The sequence below is a fragment of the Geotrypetes seraphini genome, chromosome 9, assembly GCF_902459505.1.
Source record: "Geotrypetes seraphini chromosome 9, aGeoSer1.1, whole genome shotgun sequence".
Classification (NCBI taxonomy): Eukaryota; Metazoa; Chordata; class Amphibia; order Gymnophiona; family Dermophiidae; genus Geotrypetes; species Geotrypetes seraphini.
Window position 1 is genome coordinate 46,883,308 of NC_047092.1, and position 20,912 is coordinate 46,904,219.

The 20,912-nt window shown below is 41.3% G+C and overlaps 1 protein-coding gene across 4 annotated transcripts in view; it reads left to right on the forward strand.

The window, feature by feature from the left end:
- The first annotated feature begins 4,653 nt into the window (after window positions 1-4,653).
- ZNF800 (zinc finger protein 800) overlaps window positions 4,654-20,912 on the forward strand; it is a 64,692-nt gene continuing 48,433 nt past the window's right edge. Inside the window, exons 1-3 of one of the 4 annotated variants that reach the window (XM_033958709.1) lie at window positions 4,654-4,806; window positions 8,307-8,405; window positions 9,082-9,196. In XM_033958709.1, coding sequence (XP_033814600.1) covers window positions 8,352-8,405; window positions 9,082-9,196 — 169 coding nt within the window. In that variant the 5' untranslated portion in view covers window positions 4,654-4,806; window positions 8,307-8,351. Of the gene's footprint in view, window positions 4,807-5,004; window positions 5,029-5,129; window positions 5,154-8,306; window positions 8,406-9,051; window positions 9,197-20,912 lie in introns of those variants that run through there. The other 3 variants (XM_033958710.1, XM_033958711.1, XM_033958712.1) reach the window with 3 other exon arrangements.

Genomic DNA, 20,912 nt, shown 5'->3' on the forward strand with positions numbered 1-20,912 from the left:
CGTGGATAAAGGTGAGCCGGTTGATATTGTGTATTTGAATTTTCAAAAGGCATTTGACAAAGCACCTCATGAAAGATTTCTGAGGAAATTAGAGAGTGATGGGATAGGAGGTACTATCCTATTAAGGATTAAGAACTACCCAGTTCAAACACAGGAAAAGGTTTAAATTGTCAATATTTTCAATGGAGAAGGGTAAATAGTGGGGTTTTCAAAGCCAATGAGGTTGTTTTCCTCTCTAGTATGCTTGCTCAGTTTTGCACTTGCAGCATACGGAGATCTGAGGCTTTTTTTTTTCCTCCTTTAACGGTGATTTGAACATCATTATTACAGTTTCTAGTGAAGTGAAAGGTTCTTCATAGTATGGAGCTGGTTTAAAGACTTACATAATTTTTCAGCGAGGGAGGTATTTGTTGATGATAAATAGTGGGGTTCCCCAGGGGTCTGTGCTGGGACCGCTGCTTTTTAACATATTTATCAATGATCTAGAGATGTGAATATGATTTCTTTTGCTTATGAATAACTGTTGGGTATAAGGGAGGGGGGTTATTTGATGATATATTAAGTGATGTTAAAGTATAAATGATTGTATTATATGTTAACACGTATTGTGAGCTTTAAAAATGAATAAAGATTGGAAAAAAAAAAGAGATGTGAATAACTAGTGAGATAATTACATTTGTTGATGACACAAAGTTGTTCAATTATGAGAGGATTGTGAAAAATTGCAAGAGGACCTTGTGAGACTGGGCATCAAAATAGCAGATGACTTAATTTGAGTAAGTGCAAAATGATGCATATGGGAAAGAGGAACAAGGTTCTATGTTAGGAGTCACTACCTAGGAAAAGGATCTAGGTATCATTGTTGTCATAGTTGCCAAACATTAGACTATTCTTCCAACTTTTGCAGATCTATTTTTTTCATGTTTTTCACTCCCTCCAGGGTGTGTACTGTTATAAATCTTGATTTGATTTCTTATATACTGCTATACCGCGAGGTTCAAAGCGGTTTACAATGAAGATAGATTAAAGATACATTAAAATAAATAAAAATGGTACTTTGGATTTCCCTAACTGTCCCGAAGGCTCACAATCTAGCTAAAGTACCTTAGAAAACAATAAATAAAAATAAAATAAATGAAATAAAGTAAATTCCAGTCAGACAATAAGATCTGATGTTAGAAGTTCATAAAGACGATATGCCAAGGAGCGAAAGCTGGTATGCTCCTTGAGCCCTGATGTATGCAGCCAAGCCAACACACAAAATTTCAGCCATGAGGTTTCCCAGGAAGTAGTAATGAGTGCCAAAATACAGGCTAGTCATTTAGATCAGAGTCAATGCATTGCTAAAATGCAGGCATGTCATTTGGATCAGATGACCTCTGCAACAGCCAGACAACCGCCACTATCACTTCGGTGAATCAGCTACATTAAACGGTCAACTGCCACCATTCTCAGATCCGATATCTAGTAATCTTGGTATTATCCGCAAAAAAAAAAAGGCAAGCCTTATCTTTTAATATTTTGCCAATGTTGCTCACAAACATATTGAACAGAATTGGCTCCACACCAATCCTTGAGGCACTCCACTACTCACCTTTCCTTCCTCTGAGCAAATTCCATTAACCATCATCTTATGACATCTTTCTGTCAACCAGTTTCTAATCTAGTTCATCATTTTGGGCCCTGACTTCAGCCCGCCAAGTTTATTCAAGAGCCTCCTAAGAGGGACCGTATCAAAGGCTTTGCTGAAATGAGTAAATGATATCTAGCACATGCTCATGATGTAATTCTCTGGTCACCCAGTCAAAGAATTTAATCAGATTCTTTGTTGTCTCGAATCTTATAACCCAGTAGATGCTAGTAAGTTTACTATCCTTTCCTTCATCAACACTTCCATTATTTTTCTAAAAATTGAAGTGAGACTCACTGGCCTATAGTTTCCTGCTTCATCTCTATGACCAAGTTTGTGAAGATGGACCACCTCTGTTCTTCTCCAATACCATGGAACCTCTCCCATCTCCAAGGATTTATTGAACAAATCTTTGAGACGAGACGACCTGCCAGAACCTATCTGAGCTTCCTCAATATCCTAGGATGGATTTTGTGGCTTTATCCACCTACAGTTTTTCAAATTGTTCTTTTACACTTTCTTCTGTGAATGACTTGGTATCCACACCACTCTCTCTATAAAATACTGAGTGGAGTGAAAGGAGAGGATATGAGTTGCTTGTTTACTTTTTCCAAAAATACTAGGACTAGGGAGCATGTGATGAAGTTACTAAGTAGTAGATTTTAAATAAACCAGAGAAACTATTTCTTTACACAACATGTAATTAAATTCTGGAATTTGTTGCCAGAAAAAGTGGTGAAATCAGTTAGCTTAACAGGGTTTAAAAAAGGTTAGGATAATTTCCTAAAAGAGAAGTCTATAGGCCATTATTGAAATGGCTTGGGGAAATCCACCGCTTATTGTTAGGATAAGCAGCATAAAATCTGTTTTATTACTTGGGATCTTGCTAGGTATTTGGGACCTGGTTGGCCACTGTTGGAAACAGGATACTGGGCTTGATATACCTTTGGTCTGTCCTAGTATGACAATTCTTATGTTCTCATATCAATAATGGAGGAGCATTCTTTATGGATTCAGATAATTTTATGGGCTTAATGAATTGCCAAAGTAATATATGTAGAAAATAATTTGAGAACACCGTGCTAAAAATTCAATCCACAATTTTAATTTATGAAGTCAATTTACTTGCCTTTATGGAACAAGCTAATAGAATAATCCCCAGTAGTGCTTCCATACAAAATTACACCTGATTGAAGTTAAGTGAAACTATGTGCATATATTCTAATGGGAGTACATGGCTCTTTTTTTGTGTGTTCAATATTTTTATTGTTTTATAGTAGTAAACAATAAGAAAAGTTATACAACTTAAAAAATAAAATAGATATATAACAGCTCCATCTAAATGCAGACTCTAGGAACATGTACTAGTAGATGTCTTAAAACATGTACACATGCATATACAGTACATCCACACAACTTTATAAAAGCCATTTCCTCATGCAAAATTAACTCACATACAATAAGAACATAATAATAGCCTTACTGGGTTAGACCAATGATTCATCGAGCCCACTATCCCGTCTTCACAGAGGCCAATTCAAGTCAAAAGTACCTGGCAAAAACCCAGAGTAGCAGCATTCCATGTCTTATAACAAATACAGCCAAGTCAATAGTATTCTTGCCTTGACTGGCAACCAATGTAATATCCAGAAGTATTTTGTTATACTAAAGTGGAAATTAATCAGTGGGTGCTAAACGACCCAGCCTGGTTAAACAGAAAAAAAAATAGTTTCAGTAAAATAAAGCTACATAGCATAGCAAGGGCTCGCAGGTACAGGTTCAAAAGCAGGGGAGTGTGTGGCGCAGTGGTTAAAGCTACAGCCTCAGTATCCTAGGATTGTGGGTTCAAACCCACACTGCTCCTTGTGACCCTGGGCAAGTCACTTAATCCCCCCATTGCCCCGGGAAAAATGCTTGAGTACCTGAATAAATTCATGTAAACCGTTCTGAACTCCCCTGGGAGAACGGTATAGAAAAATTGAATAAATAAAATAAAATATTAATTATTTCTATAGCGCCAGTGGCATAATAAGGGTAGGAGGCACCCGCCCCCTGCTCCTTCCCAACCCCAATTCCACACTTGTGCTCTCCCTCCCCATCCCTACGTATCTAAATCTTCGCCAGCGCAAGTGGCATCGGCAGCATGCTCCTTGCACCAGCGTTGGATTTCTTCGTGACCTGGAAGTGATTCAGAGAGGAAACAGGCGGGGGTGGGCAGAAGTTGCTCATGCTAGCAAAGATAATACAGAGGTACAGGGTGTGGGGAGAGATGGCACAAGCATGACCAGGCCTGGCAGAGAGGAGCCAGCTCCCCCCCCCCCTCTGACTCAGCCCCCAGGATGTTCTGCACTCTCCCCCCCTTACTACACCACTGTATAGAGCTACCAGAGTACTGTTTCAAAGTTACAAAGAAGACAGCCCCTGCTCGAAAGAGCTTACTATTTAAACAGCCAAACAGGATATCATGGACACAGTTAAGAGGAACGGTTAATCTGCTGGCTGGGCCGGTGGGCAGTGGGGAGCAGGGTTATGGATTGAAGGCTATATCAAGAAGGTGGGTTTTCAGTCTGCTTCTAAACAAGGCAAGGGAAGGGGCTTGGCGGAGGACATCTGGGAACATACAGCGCACATGCAAGCCCTTGAACGAATGCGTAAAACGTCTGCGCAATTGCGTGCGTCTAGGGGAAAACTGTCAGGCTCCTGCTGCCCCTTACTGGAAACACTCAAGGCCTATCGCGAATTGCAAGGGGCGACAGGGCTCCTGGCACTTCTTCCAGGCAACCCCTTTAAAATAAACATTAAAGAGATCTCAACTGAGCCGAGGCAACCGGAGCAGACACTCAACAATCGAACTGTCACCCCCACAAACCTCTCTCTCACTTATTCAATCTCCCGCTCCAACCTTACTCCGTCCCCGCACCCCACATCCTCCCCTCAACCCTATCTTTGAAGTCGCCCGTTAACACTAACCCTACAACGAACCCCGGAGCCTTTCCCGCCCCCCTCCCCACCTGTGACGCAACTACTTTCCCTGCGCCGCGTCCCGCCTCCACTCTTGACTCGACTTCCTGTTTCCGGCGGGGCGGGACGCGGCGGAGGGAAAGCTCCGGGGCCGCCGCAGGCAACCCGTGTAAAATTGCCGCTGCTGCCGGCAACCTCAGAGACAAAGTTTGAAGGTAGAGCCGGGGGGGGGGGGGGTGAGAATGGGCGAGAGATGCCAGACCTCGGTCGCGGTAGGAGAGTGGAGGGAACGATACCGGACCGTGGACGGGGAGGAGGAGTTGGTTGGGGGGGGGGGGGGAGACATGCTGACCGGGGAGAGAGGAAGAAGGTGTCAAGACTGTGAGAAATGGGGAGGGGGGATTCCCCCCCGGCCCTTGAGTGCGTGCGAGCGACGGGTGCGTGTGAGCGCAGCCAAATGCGCGTGACTTGGTCTCTTTTTGACTGATTCTTGAAAAGAGGCGGGATCCAGCGGTAGTGCTGAAAGGGTTAATGGTTATGTCTCTCGCGAGCAGGTTGAAAAGTAATAATAATCATCATTATTAAAAAAAAAAAGTTAAGTTTCGAGAGTTTACATTTTGTCCTTCGATGCAGCTTATAGAACACGCCAGGACAGATACGACATCCCTCCAAGGCTATGTATACTTTTGTGCTGACCCTGTCATTGAAGTTTAAAGCGTTTATTTTTTTAAACCCTCGATGTTAGGATTTTGGTAATATTTACAATTGTGTATTAAACACATTTTATGGTATTATATACTGTAACGATGCTGATTTTGCTATTTGTTGCAGATAGGGAAGAATACAATTTTATGTGGATTCAGCTCATCAAACATATGTTCATTATATTCAAGTTCTCAAACTGACTATATATATATAAAATCAATCTCGTTATGTAAATTTTGATTTTTGAAGTAGGTTTCACATTTAAAAATGAGATCTGTAGAAAAAGAAAAACTGATTGGAGGCTCTTCAAATAGAATTAAATCCTGGAGTATCTATGTATTTTTAAGTGATTTTGTAAAGCATATGACATTACAAGGCTTTGTGGTTTGTGTATTTCAAATGTAAATTATTATGGTTGCCCCATATCTATGATAGATTCCTAGCAGGTTAGTAACTTTATTCACTTGCAACTTTGTTACCCACATAAATACTAGGTCGCAACCTGCTGTGAAATTGTACTGGGTTGTAGTTTCTGATGAGCTACAAACTGCATCTTGTTCATTTTGATTTTAAATACTGTATTTTCTTGTGTGGTAGGGTCCTTATGAAAGTGCACTGTTTGCAAAGTGTAGAACTTGCAGATATCTTTTGCAGAGGGAGCTTTATATGGAAAAATAGACAAATACAAATCTTGTATCTTTTTGCACCTAGCTCCACTTTTGAAAATATTTTGTAAGTTATTACTTTGGCATGCCATGGAGCTTTTTCACTGCAGTAAATGAGACATTTTTAAGTGAGTCAGGACATTTTTAAGTGATGTCAGGACTAGGAGTAACATCTAGATGTCTTCTGATTTATATTTTAATACATTATTGTGCAATATATATATTTTTAATGTGGCATTTTCTGTTTAAAGAAATGGTGTGGCAGTTGTTAGTCCACTCTTAAAAATAATATATAGAATATAGAAAAATAAAACAAAACAAAAAGAATCCAAGTAATACCTTTTTTTTATTGGACTAACAAGTAAGGTTCGATTAGCTTTCGAAGGTAATCTTCCTTCAGATCAAAGATTTGTTTAAAGAAAAAGCAGTCATTTAAAAAATGTATTTAATATATTTATAAACCATCTGTCAGTGGTGGCTGTATAAGTTATTTACATTCAGTTACTCAAGCATTTTTCCCTATCTTTCCCAGTTGGCTCACAATCTATCTAACGTATGTGGGGCAATGAAGGAGTAATGGCTCCTTTTACTAAACGGCGCTAGAGGATTTTAGTGTGAGCTGGTGAGGTAAATGCTCTGATGATCATAGAATTCCTCGCTGGCCAGCACTAAAAGCCTCTAGCGCTGTTTAGTAAAACCCAGTGTAAATGACTTGCCCAGGGTTACAAGGAGCAGCATGATCTTAAACCCACAACCTCAGGGTGCTGAGGCTGTAGATCTAATCACTAGGGCCCAGATACACTAAAGTCAAAGATTGTCTAACGACCCAATGCACAAAATTATTTACTGCATGGTTTTATGCACAATCACTCATTCTCTGATCTGGCCATGCAAATAAGGCCCCTCCACAAAAAAAACAGCCGGAGGGATGCCCATTCCCTCCTATCACCTGATGCCCTCACTCCCTGGACCCCCTTCACACCCATCAAACCTCCCCCATGCCTTGTAATTTGATGACAGCAGGAGGGATGCCCAGTCCCTCTTGCTCTGTAGGCTGTCACTGCAAAATGGAGGGCCTTCCCCTTCCTGGTGCATCCTGAAATGTATGAGGAGATGCCTAAGGCCCCGATTATCTCAGACATCTATGGCCCTTCCCAGGAGGGAGGGGTCTTGGGCATCTGAGCTAATTGGGGCCTTAGGCTCCTCCCTTTGCATTCCAGGATCTAGCCCTAGGTCACTCTGTCCCTTAGGAAAAGATGAAAAACAATCATTTTATACATATTTGTCTTAAAAAGCTTAGTGCATGCTATTTGATATTAGCATGTTCTAAGTGCCACATAGGTGTAGTGTTCTAAATGCTGAGCATCCTAAACTTTAGTAAAAGGGGCCTTTAATTTACCTTCCGTGCTCTTTACAATATGGGTTCCACAATAGTAGAATTTTGCATCAGGTTGGAATATTATTTAATGCTTCATGCTTATTAAAATTTGATGAATACGCTTATAACATAGTTTCAAAGTGAATTACAAATGTAAAAAAGGGGTAACAAAAACATTTTTGCATATACCTTTACACAGACAAACAGACCTACAGCCAACGATGGGAAACAGGGTGGAACCACATAATTTTTTAGAAAAAGGCAACGTTGAAGGATCACATAATAGGAGGAAGCTAAAAAGCATAAACAATGATAAAAAAACTGGAAGTCTGCAGAGATGCATTCGATTAGTGAATTTTAATATTCGAAAGCATCTTTAAAAAGTTTTCAAAAAACTTTTACACTTGTCTAGAGCAACTTCTGCTCTGATATATCCGGGCAGTGAATTCCATAATTGAGGCGCTGCTACTGAAAATATTTCTGCTCGTCATTATTGGTGAATTTAAGTATTTTTTCTTCACTGATTTTTTTTTCCCCCATAGTTTTGAGTAGCCATAGAAGTTAGATTAGCTTAAATTTGTGTGAATATGGATTATGGTATCAGATGATGACATGAATGGAATTCCATTCCATGTAGTAAGTATTTCTACCATAGTTAAAAATGGAAAATGCTTTACTACATTAGTCAATTGATTTTGGTGGGATTTTTCAAAAATCTCTTGATTTGAGCATCTAAAAAGAAGTACAATAAATTATTTTAAAATTGACCTAGATTTTTAGATGATGTTATTTGTTAGATGTTAGATGATGTGTAAAGATTTTCATGATACACAAAGGTCATAACTTTTTTTTTTCTAATGCATGTGAATATGTTGGAAACCATATATTGCCAGTGAGTTCCTAAATCTGAAACTTTTATTTTATTTGATCTTTTGTTATAAAATTCATTCTAATTTTTGTCTTTTAGCTTTTGAGCCATCCATTTTAATAGTGCTTATATTTAACTCCAGTCATGGAAAAAACATATAGCACTCTTCGAAAGACCTCACACTTTTTGCGCAACCAGGTATTTGAAAATGATTCTTTTTTTTTTTTTTTTTTTATGTAATACAGTTAGGGCCCCCATTTACAAAGCCATTCAATTCCTATGGGCTTCTTTGGCACTTTTACCATAGCAGCATCACTGCCGTAAAAGGCAGTGTAAAAGGGGCCCTTAATCTCCAATAAATATACATAGTTTTTTTTTATTAGAAATGTCAAATTATATTCTACTAACATAGGGCTAAGGGATAGGGACTTGTATATTGCCTTTTTGTAGTTACACAACCACATTTAAAGCAGTAACTTTAGAAATGAGATTATAGAATGTCATTCTTAAAAAAACTGAACTAGCATATATTTGGTAATGTTTTGTAGTTGAAAGTTTGTAACTTTAAGGGCTCCTTTTATCAAGGCGCGCTACGGGGGTTAGCGCGTCGGACATTTCATCACGCGCTAGCCCCTGCGGCAAGCCAAAAAACTAATGCCTCGTCAATGGAGGCGTTAGCGACTAGCGCGGTAGGCGGTTTAACGCACAGTATTCCGCGCGTTAAACCCCCTACTGCGCCTTGATAAAAGGAGCCCTAAGTATGTGTGATTTTTTTTTTTTTTTTAAACAATTTACCCATTTAATGATTCATTACATTAATATAGTATGATGAATTTTGTTTTAGGGAAGTGACCAAATTATTTGCTTATTTTAGCATAACAACAGAAATGAACTGGATACAGAAGAAAGTAGATCACGCTCACAGAAAATGCCTTTAAGAGACAAATGTTGTCAGACTGACCACCATCACCATGGCTGCTGTGAACCAGGTACATCTGATTTATTTTTTTCACTACAAAAAAGTTACCATATTTTTTGCTCCATAAGACACACTTCCCCCCCCCAAAAAAAAAAAAAGTGGGTGGAAATGTCTGTGCGTCTTATGGAACGAATATTACCTTTTAAAATCTTGGTGGTCCAGTGGTGTATCGGCAGGAGCAAGCTTTCCGTGCTCCTGCCTGGGCCCATGCTTCTCCCTGAATGGCTGCCGAGAACTGACGGCAGCCATTCAGGGAGCGGCACGGGGCCAGGCAGGAGCACAGAAAGCTCGTTTCTGCCGATACACTGCTGGACCACCAGAATTTAAAAAGGGGTGAGGGTGGGGTTAAAATCATGGAAATACCACAATGAGGGGAGGGAAGTGGGACTGGGTACACCATTTGGTTCAGAATTTTTTTTTCTTGGTTTTTCCTCCTCTATACCTAGGTGCGTTTTATAGAGCGAAAAATATGGGTATATTGACTTTATTTTCAGTAGAACAAAGGTAAAATATATGACATTTTGTTTGTATTCAAATTATTTTTATTTTCATCTTTTAATAAGATTTACCCTTTCCCCTTTTTACAGAGCCGCACTAGCGGCTGTTGCTGCGGTAATCGCTCTGACGTCCATTAATGGAAGTCAGCGTGTTTGTTGCGTGGTTTTGTAAAAGAAGCCCTTAGGCTACCTTAGAAATGTTAGCTTTAATCAATTCTAGATAATTCTATTACATCTTTTCATTTATAAACCATCTCCCCAAGCGTTACAAACTGTTCAAAGTAGTGTACAAAGAAAATATAAAACACAAACATCATAAAACATAAAGGACGCTTAAGAGGGACATGCCATTTTAAATGGTACTTAAATAAAAGTTCAAAGCACCTAATGGCACCTAAACAAACAGTGCTGGAATTGCGCATCCGGAGGTACCTCCCGGCGCCCAACACCACTTTAGGCGTGGCTAGTTCTGGAAGGTACCGGTAGGCACTTCTGGAAGTGTGATTCACATCAAAGATAGGCACTGGAAATGCAGGCCTTGAAAACCCTGGTCTTCATTTACGGTTCCTATCTTTGCCGGAGGTGCAGTTCTCTAAATGGGACCATTGTGCAATTGACACGCATTTGGTGGCCGCCAACAATGGTGTTATTTAAAGAATCTGACAGTTGGTGACTATTGGAAGCTATTGATATTCAACACTGACACCCAGGTAGCTAACTGGGACAGGTGTTTCTCTGACTTCATTTGCTCAGCACTAAGTATTGGTGGTACCCAGAATACTTCTGGCTCCACCTTAGCTATGCCCCTGGATAATTCTGACGCTACCCTGGATTTTCAGCAGTACTATCTGGATAAGTGGTACTGAAAATCCAGTGATGATCCAGTGACTTACCTGGGTAGGAGGGATGCCTACCTGTATAAATTCAGCTGAATATCAGTTTCAAATTGATCACTCCAAACCATAACCAAAAAAATTAAATAATTTTATGTAACTCACACAGGTTTGGGGATGTGCGAGATATAAATATTTTAAATAAATAACCCCTTTTTAGTAGGTCAGAAAGATGATTGGTACAGCCAGTTGATTTCAAAAGTCAGTAACCTAATGTAGTGCAAAATCTAGGGCCATAGGGCCCCCATTGCTGTACCTTTAATTTAATGATAAAAATGACCATAATATATAAAAAATGTTTTTAGTAAGTACTAACTTCAGGAGATCATAAAAAAAATTTGTAGGAACTTTGGCGCCTGTTGGATACTGAACAAGTGTAATGTGTACTGTTATTTCCTGAAACTGTGGTGTATTAGTATACATACCACTTATATCCATGGTAACTAAATAATCTGTAGCTTGTTCAGCTTTCTCATATTAGTGTTTTGAATAAGAGACATCTTGTAAAGTAATATGCAAAATCCTACAGAAGTAACAGATGCAATTATTATGAGTTGTGGTTCAGCTATTATGAGCAGCAGAGTACCAGTAGGTATTTTTGGTGCCATGGTGTTTAAAAAATGTACAAGTGCATTTATTTTTAAGAATCATAAATGAGCTGTTGTAATAAAAGTTTTCTGCACTCTTTTCAGCTTTGCATCTGCTTGATGTTCAAATGCATGTATGTTCTCACTCTTTTTATACTGCCATAGGTTATACTACCAGAAATGCTATTAATGTAAACTGCCAGCAGTTTCTACACAGTTTCAGTTTTTGAACAGTAACATAGTAGATGACGGCAGATAAAGACCCGAATGGTCCTTCCAGTCTGCCCAACCTGATTCAATTTAAATTTTTTTTATTTTTTCTTCGTAGCTATTTCTGGGCAAGAATCCAAAGTTTTACCCGGTACTGTGCATAGGTTCCAACTGCCGAAATCTCTGTTAAGACTTACTCTACCCCTTCTACACCCTCCCAGCCATTGAAGCCCTCCCCAGTCCATCCTCCCCCAAACAGCCATATACAGACACAGACCGTGCAAGTCTGCCCAGTACTGGCCTTAGTTCAATATTTAATATTATTTTCTGATTCTAGATCCTCTGTGTTCATCCCATGCTTCTTTGAGCTCAGTCACTGTTTTCCTCTCCACCACCTCTCTCGGGAGCGCATTCCAGGCATCCACCACCCTCTCCGTAAAGTAGAATTTCCTAACATTGCTCTTGAATCTACCACCCCTCAACCTCAAATTATGTCCTCTAGTTTTACCATTTTCCTTTTTCTGGAAAAGGTTTTGTTCTACATTAATACCCTTCAAGTATTTGAATGTCTAAATCATATCTCCCCTGTCCCTCCTTTCCTCTAGGGTATACATATTCAGGGCTTCCAGTCTCTCCTCATACGTCTTCTGGCGCAAGCCTTCTATAATTTTTGTCGTCCTCCTCTGGACCGCTTCAAGTCTTCTTACATCCTTCATCAGATACGATCTCCAAAACTGAACACAATACTCCAAGTGGGGCCTTACCAATGACCTGTACAGGGGCATCAACACCTTTTTCCTTCTACTGGCTACCCCTCTCTTTATACAGCCCAGCATCCTTTTGGCAGCAGCTACCGCCTTGTCACACTGTTTTTTCTCCTTTAGATCTTCGGACACTATCACCCCAAGGTCCCTCTCCCCATCCGTGCATATCAGCTTCTCACTTCCCAGCATATACGGTTCCTTCTGATTATTAATCCCCAAATGCATTACTCTGCATTTCTTTGCACTGAATTTTAGTTGCCAGGCATTAGACCATTCCTCTAACTTTTGCAGATCCTTTTTCATATTTTCCACTCCCTCTTCGGTGTCTATTCTGTTACAAATCTTGATATCATCTGCAAAAAGACACACTTTTCCTTCTAACCCTTCAGCAATGTCACTCACAAACATATTGAACAGGATCGGCCCCAGCACCGAACCCTGAGGGACTCCACTACTCACCTTTCCTTCCTCCGAGCGACCACCATCCTCTGGCGTCTGTCCGACAGCCAGTTTCTAGCCCAGTTCACCACTTTGGGTCCTAACTTCAGCCCTTCAAGTTTGTTCAACAGCCTCCTATGAGGAACCATATCAAAGGCTTTGCTGAAATCTAAGTAAATTACATCTAGCATATATTCTCGATCCAGCTCTCTGGTCACCCAATTAAAAAATTCAATCGGGCACGATTTACCTTTTGTAAAGCCATGTTGCCTCGAATCCTGTAACCCATTAGATTCAAGGAAGTACACTATTCTTTCTTTCAGCAACACTACCATTATTTTTCCAACAACCGAAGTGAGGCTTACCAGCCTGTAGTTTCCTGCTTCATCCCTGTGACCACTTTTGTGAATAGGGACCACATCCACTCTCCTCCAATCCCCAGGAACCACTCCCGTCTCCAGAGATTTGTTGAACAAGTCTTTAATAGGACTCGCCAGAACCTCTCTGAGCTCCCTTAGAATCCTGGGATGGATCCCGTCTGGTCCCATCGCTTTGTCCACCTTCAGTTTTTCAAGTTGCTCATAAACACTCTCCTCCATGAACGGTGCAGAATCTACTCCATTTTCTCGTGTACCTTTGCCAGGCAATCTAGGTCCTTCTCCAGGATTTTCTTCTGTGAACACAGAACAGAAGTAGTAGTTTTTCACATTTGCTTTTTCTTCATCACTCTCCACATATCGGTTCCCAGCAACTTTTAGTTTAGCAATTCCATTTTTCTTCTTCCTCCTTTCACTAATATATCTGAAAAAATTTTTGTCTCCCTTTTTTACATTTTTAGCCATTTGTTCTTCCGCCTGTGCTTTCGCCAGATGTATCTCTCTCTTGGCTGTTTTCAGTTTCACCCTGTAGTCCTTTCTGCTCTCCTCTTCTTGGGTTTTTTAATATTTCACGAACGTCAACTCTTTTGCCTTTATTTTCTCTGCCACTAGTTTGGAGAACCATATCGGCAGGTAGGGACAGGGCAGGCAGGCCTAGTGGCAGGCAGGCAGGCCTAGTGACAGGCAGGCAGGGCCCCCCATCCCGAGGCAAGCAGGCAGGGGGATAGTGTTTGCAGAGCTATAAACATTCATTTTTTTCAACCCAAGACTAAAAAAACAAAAACACAGCCCTGCAACCCTTTTAAACAAAATATTCGCATTACCCTACAGAAAAATAAAAGCATTTTGCTTAGCCAAAAATTAGCAATAACAAATTAAAGTGTCTTAACACTTGCAAATTCTTTTCTTTCATTAATAACTATAGGAAAGAACACTGAAATATCTTATTATTTAAATGCCTTGCTTACCTAACATACGAATGTACAATGCAGTTTGATCAGAGCTGCCATAAGAAATTGCTCCACTTGGTACAGCTGCCTAGGATTGGGGCAGCCAAAGAGCACGGAGATGGAGCTGAAGCTCATGGCTCATCTGTAGCTGAGGACATGCTGGGGCAATGTCCTCTCCAGGCCAGGGACAGCACCGGCAGCTGGTAACATACTTTAAAAAAGTAAAAATCTAGACAGCACTAATGCATGAAAGCTCGGTCGGGACTTGCCCCTCCCCCCCTCTCAGTTCTGGGCCAGCTTTATTAGTCAATTGGTGGGCAGATGGGAGTTTGGTGCTGTGCTTGGAAGAGGAAGATCTGGCTCTTCATCTTAGAGACACGATGCTTCTTCGCTGCTGTCCCGAGCTTGGCTGCTCCAGCCCCAGTTGCTCACCTCATGGGCCGAGTGAGGAGCGGAGCCAATCAGCAGCACTGCAAGAAGGGTGAGCGCTGGTGGCAGTGAGACGGCTTCTCTTCCTTCCTTCATGGAGCAGCGTGGAACAAGGCAGGAAGCGAAAAGTTTGCGCCTGCCTTCTGCGCTTCTCTGCCACTCGGGAGTCAGCCAGAGGGAAGGGCAAGAGGCTGAAAGCTCTGTTATCTGGGCGGATGGGAGTTTGGCATATGTAAGGGGAAGGAACAAGGCAGCACTGGCAACAGTAGGACGGCTATATAATGGTGGTTTCTCCTTCATGGAGCAGCGCGGAACAAGGCAGGAAGCGAAAAGTTTGCGCCTGCCTTCTGCGCTGCTCTGCCGCTGCCGTTCGGGAGTCAGCCAGAGGGAAGGGCAGGAGGCTGAAAGCTCCTGCCCTACAACGCTGGACCGCCGGAGGAATTAAGGGGGGGGGGTATGTATTTGCTCCATAAGATGTACCCTTATTTCCACCCACTTTTTTGGGGAAGAAAAAGTTTGTCTTATAGAAATAAAAATATGGTATTTGTTCCTCAAATCTTAAACCACTATTCAACCCAGACCCCTATGATTTTTAACCAGATAGGAGAGGGCAAAAGATACTATCAGTTGATGGCAGTTGACAAAGTGCATTCCTTTTCTGGAGGACAAAATATAATATATCTTTTCAAGATTCAACTTTAATTCCGTTTTCCTAAACCACAAAGATATATTCAGCAAATATTCATTCAAATGTTCTAATGCTGCATTCTGATCTTCACCAGCCTCTACCCCATAACTGCTTATATATTGGCAAAATCCTTCTGCCCTTTGAATAATAATGACTAAGGGAGCTAAGATAAATATTAAACAATAGCAGTGATAACACTGACTGCTGTGGTAACCCAAAATCTAAAGTTATTTCCACTGAACACTGTTCATTCCAGAGTATAACCTGCAGTCTATCCACCAGAAAAGGTGCAAACCAAACTGCACCATGCCACTAATCCTGACTGCAGAGTGCAGACAATATAGAAAGCAATAGCTTACGATTTATAGTATCAAATGCTGCAGTAAAGTGGGGGTGGGGGTGGAGGTGAAGGGGAATAAAGCAGCCTTTGAATTCTGAACCAGGTGAAAAAGTAATGCTTTATATGGGATCTTGGAGACAGGTAGCAAAGAACTTTCTTTCTTTATTTATTCAATTTTCTATACTGTTCTCCCAGGAGAGCTCAGAACGGTTTACATGAGTTTATTCAGGTGCTCGAGTGTTTTTCCCTGTCTGTCCCGGCGGGCTCACAATCTATCTAATGTACCTGGGGCAATGGAGGGATTAAGTGACTTGCTCAGGGTCACAAGGAGCAGTATGGGTTTGAACCCACAACCGTCTGAGAACTGTTAATACTCCCCCCCCCCCTTTACAAAGCTGTGCGACAATGACCCTGAAGCCCATTAAATCCCTATGGGCTTTGGGACAGTTACTGCAGCGACCCACACTAAATGGCTTTGTAAAAGAGGCCCACAGTGATTCTCATGCAGTGAAGCCAGAATGCCAATAAAAGTCTCCTTCCTTGATTTTTACCAATCAAAACAAAGGTTACAAATTTGTCAAAAGCAAGATATGTGGAATGCAATGTTTAATAGTTAATAAGAAGCAACAAAATTCTTGAGCATAAGAATTGCATATGCAGAACAAACTTCTAAATCCTTACACTTTTTCTAAAATTGTGTACAATGTCACTGAGAAACGATCAGACTCTCCCATTAATACTAACATCTTAGACTTGCCAAAACGAAATATTTTTTGATCTGTGTGGAAGCAGCAGCATTGCGCAGAATGAGTAGGCCTTTAGGCCCCAATTTTATAAACAGAGCCTAAAAATTAGGTGTTGAGGAACATGATGCTGTTAATCTTCAGTTAGGCACTGTTTATAGAATCGTGTATTAGAGAGTTGCGCGGGGACAGAAATCCCACCCGTCCCCACCCGTCCCCGCCAAAGTCCCACCTGTCCTCACCCGTCCCCGCGAGGAATCCCACCCGTCCCCGTGAGGAATCCCTCCGTTCCCACCCGTCCCCGCGAGGAATCCCCTCCGTCCCCACCCGTCCCCGCGAGGAATCCCCTCCGTCCCCGCCCGTCCCTATAAACTTCAGAAATAGTTATTTCATTTAATTATGCTACTGAATTAAAGGCTCTGGTAGAAACCCATTTACAAATAAGCAAAAAGACTTTATTAATTTGAAAATATTAATTGGGAAGAATACATACTTTGTAAACGGGTTTCTACCAGAGCCTCTAATGTTTATAAATTTTTATCAACACAACTAATATACTACTTTATCCTGAAGCAAAAAAAAAAAAAAGAAATAGAATTCTTTTCCTACCTTTGTTGCCTGGTTTCTGCTTTCCTCATGTTCTCATTCAATTCCTTCCATCCACTGTCTCTCTTCCTTTTGCATCTTCCATTTGCTCTGTTACTGTGCCTCTCCCTTTCTTCCCCCTTCCAAATTGGTCTGGCACCCATCTTCTTCTCTCCGCTCCTCCCATAGTCTGGCATCTGTCTTCTTCCCTTCCAGCGTCTTCTCCCTACTCTCTCTTCCTCATTTCCTTTCAGTGTCCTTCTCCCCCCCATCTTCCCCATGGCCTTTCAGCGTCCTTCTCCACCCCTTTGTCTTCCCCATGTGCTTTCAGCATCCTTCTCCCCCCTCTGTCTTCCACAAGTGCTTTCAGAGTCCTTCCCCCCCCCCGCCCTTCCCATGGCCTTTCAGTGTCATTCTCCACCCCTTTGTATTCCCCCATGTGCTTTCAGCGTCCTTCTCCCTCCTCTGTCTTCAAGTGCTTTCAGAGTCCTTCCCCCCCCTCCTGTCTTCACCATGGCCTTTCAGTGTCCTTCTCCCCCCTCCTTCTCTACCGCCCCGGGTGCAGCACAGCCGGCCAGGTCCCCTTACTTTTGTGGCACTTCCCCGACCGACCGACAACAGCCCCGGTCCGACAAACCTCCCTGCCCTTAACCGCGAATCTAAATTACCTTCTTACAGCTGCTGTAAGAAGGTAATTTAGATTCGCGGCTACAGGGCAGGGAGGATTGTCGGACCCGGGCTGTTATCGGTCGGTCGGGGAAGTGCCACAAAAGTAAGGGGACCTGGCCGGCTGTGCTGCAACTGGGGCGGGGCGGACCGCCCTCCTCCCTTGGTAGCCACTTGAACCGCGAGGCTACTCTCCTTCTCCTTACCTGCCCTGCCTGCAGCACAGAGCCGAACGGAAGTCTTCCCGACGTCAGCGCTGACGTCGGAGGGAGGGAGGGCTTTGTTTAAGCTTTGTTTAAGCCCTCCCTCCCCTCCGACGTCAGCGCTGACGTCGGGAAGACTTCCGTTCGGCTCTGTGCTGCAAGCAGAGAAGGTAGGGAGAAGAAGAGCCGCGCGACTGAGTACATCCAGCCCCGCGGAGGCGTCCCCATGGGATCCCCGCGACCCTAGGGGCGTCCCCACGGGATCCCCGTGACCCGAAGGGGGAACCCGTGGGATGCCCGCGGGTCCCGTGGGATTCCCGTCGTCCCCGTTCCCGTGCAGCTCTCTATCGCGTATAGCAGTGCCTAAAATGGATTTGTAGCAACTATAGCCTTTTTGCTTACAGTTTTTCTCCTATAGTGTTTCAGTCCATGTGGAGATTTATTCAACCCCATATTCAACTCCCATATTGTTTTATGCTTTCAAATCTCTGTATAAATTATTGCTCTTAGTTTAGAAGTGACCTAGACACATTAAAAGCAGAATGTTTTTCAGTACAACAGAACCCTGGCAGGATTTGTCCTGTGTGAAGAGCAGTATTTAAAGTAAGCTGTCAACCCCTCGGACATAACTACTGTGCCACTTATGAAATCTTCTTATCAAGAAGAGGATTATTCATGAAACACCATATCTTAAATCTCTGAAGTTGATTTATAAGCCATGAGTAACATGTTCAAATCATACCCCTTCATGGTAGGGTGAAAGATGTCAAAAAATCTGTACACTTTTTATCTCTGCTAATAGTGGAAGGTAACAGGCTGAAAGGCAAGTAACTCACATGGAGAAAAAGACCTCAGTGTTTCAAGGAAACAACCAAGAAACTATATGTTCAGTTATAAACTGCCATACAAAACACATCCCAGGTCAAAAAACTCCATGGAAAAGATTCATAAAGATACAGTTTAAAATACACAAATTAAACTGCAAAAAACAGCAAAAACTGTAAAAACTTGCACTTATCTTCCATTCATCTCCCACAAGCAGTGGAATTAAATAACCGTTGCTCCAATACAGAACCAAACACACTTTTCAAAGAATGAACTCGGTATTCCTGACAGGTCCTGTTTCGCCAAGTGGCTGCATCAGGGGAATATCTTTAGAAAGAGAGCAACTGCTTCAAAAAATCTTCCCCGGGAAACTGTATCTTTATGAATCTTTTCCATGGAGTTTTTTGACCTGGGATGTGTTTTGCATGGCAGTTTATAACTGAACATATAGTTTCTTGGTTGTTTCCTTAACACTGAGGCCTTTTTCTCCATGTTAGTTACTTGCCTTTCATCCTGTTACCTTCCACTATTAGCAGCTCTATTCTGAATATTTGTTGGTTATTTTTTTGATGTTCTGGATATTCAGCTTGTATACTTTTTGATAAATTGTCACTTTTTATCTCTGCCATTTCCCTCATTATTCTTAATCATAGAAATCTAATTAGATCACCTATTGCCTACAACCAGTCTTTGTTACCATTAAAATGAAATTTGCATTGTCATAAATAAAGTTAGACCCCATTTTTTGTTGAGCAGGCTATTAAAAAATATGCCAGATGTCTCCAGTGCTGTATTTTTGTTCTATCTGTTTCTGTAATTCTTTGTGAAGACTCTTCTAGAGCTCAATTTTGGAATTAGCATTTTTTAAAATAATGTCTGGGCCACCACTTTTTTGTATCCTGACAATCAGACTTTTAGAGCATAGCCTTATTACCAGACCTGAAGGAATTATCAGAAAGATTTGGAGTACTATTGTTGATGTTTAAGTACAACAAAGGGATGTTTGTCTTGATAATTTATTATGAAAGGTGAATATAGAACAAAAGCAAAGCAATATAAAACACATTACAAAACATACAGTATCAACAGAAACTTAAAACAACAAACCACTTACCCATTCCCTATACTCCAGTCCTCTTACCAGGAGTTAGAACCACTTTTCTACTCAAAATACAATTCAACAGGCACCTATAAGTTTACCATCACCATTTAAATTAAATAAGCACCTGTCTTACCAACTTAGGGCCCCTTTTACAAAGCTGCAGTAGCGAATCTTGAAGCTACTGCAGGTGTTGAATGGGCTGCGTTGCATTTGCCACAGGAGAATCGCTACCGTAGCATTGGAAAAATTGCCTTTAGTTAACATATGGAAACAATATATGGAAAAGCAACTTGTGGAATTGGGAATTGCTAGCTTTTATATACCATTTTAATGGCAACTCATTCCAAAATGCAGGAGCCAGGCAATAAAAGGCAAGCCTTGTAATTGCCAATAAAGTGATTGGTAGCAGGTGCTAATGAGAGGACTGTGAGTGTCCTTCCTATAAATTAGCTATGTGTTCAAGGTATGGTTCAATATGGGTTTGAAAGAAATATATTCTCTTTTGCCTCCTGATTTTATATTTTCCAAGGTTCAAACAAGTTTCTGTTGTTGCATAATAGAAGCCTTCTATTAAATTTGTTCTCAAATGAAGAAGTCCTGTTGATTTTTATAACCCAGTCATGTTTCCATTCTGACAGGTTACAAAATATTTCAGCAAAAAAGCACATAAACTCAGATGAAAGGCATGTAGATTTCATTTGTATATATTGATATGTGCAAACAACTGGAATTCTATAGTATATTTTCTCCTTGGTTCCTCTCTCTTTTCTAGGAAAAATCTCATCCTATTCTGCAATATTTCTTTAGAAGGCTTCTGATAAAATGATAAATAACAGCAGCAGACCATTTAACCTATCCAGTCTGACCAGTTATTCCTGTCTGTAGGGCTAAGGATAGATCTCAGCTACCAGCCACAGAGAGAGACTGCTTGTAAAAGATAATTCTTTATCCAAGCCAGTTCTTGTCCTCTTTCTTATTTGTAGATTTCTTTGTTGCATACATGAGCATACAAAATCCTTATTTAGTTCAGTTGATCACTTCTTCATGTCTAACTCAACTACAAACATTACAAAACACAGCCCTGAGACTGATTTATTCGCTGAAGAAATACGACCACATCACTGCCGCATACCTCGACTCACACTGGCTTCCAATACAAGCAAAAATACAATTCAAATTTTACTGTCTACTATTTAAAGCAATCAATGAAGACAGCCCAGCCTACTTGAACAACTGCCTTATCCAAATTAACACAACCAGGCAAAGGAGAACCCAAACACCATTCACGCACCCCCCAATCAGAGGCTTCAAACGCAAAAAATGTACGATGGCTTACTGGCCATGCAGGCAGCGAAACTTGACCACCAATTATCCAATCTACTGATGACGACACCAGACTACAAAACTTTCAGAAAAGAAATTAAAACCC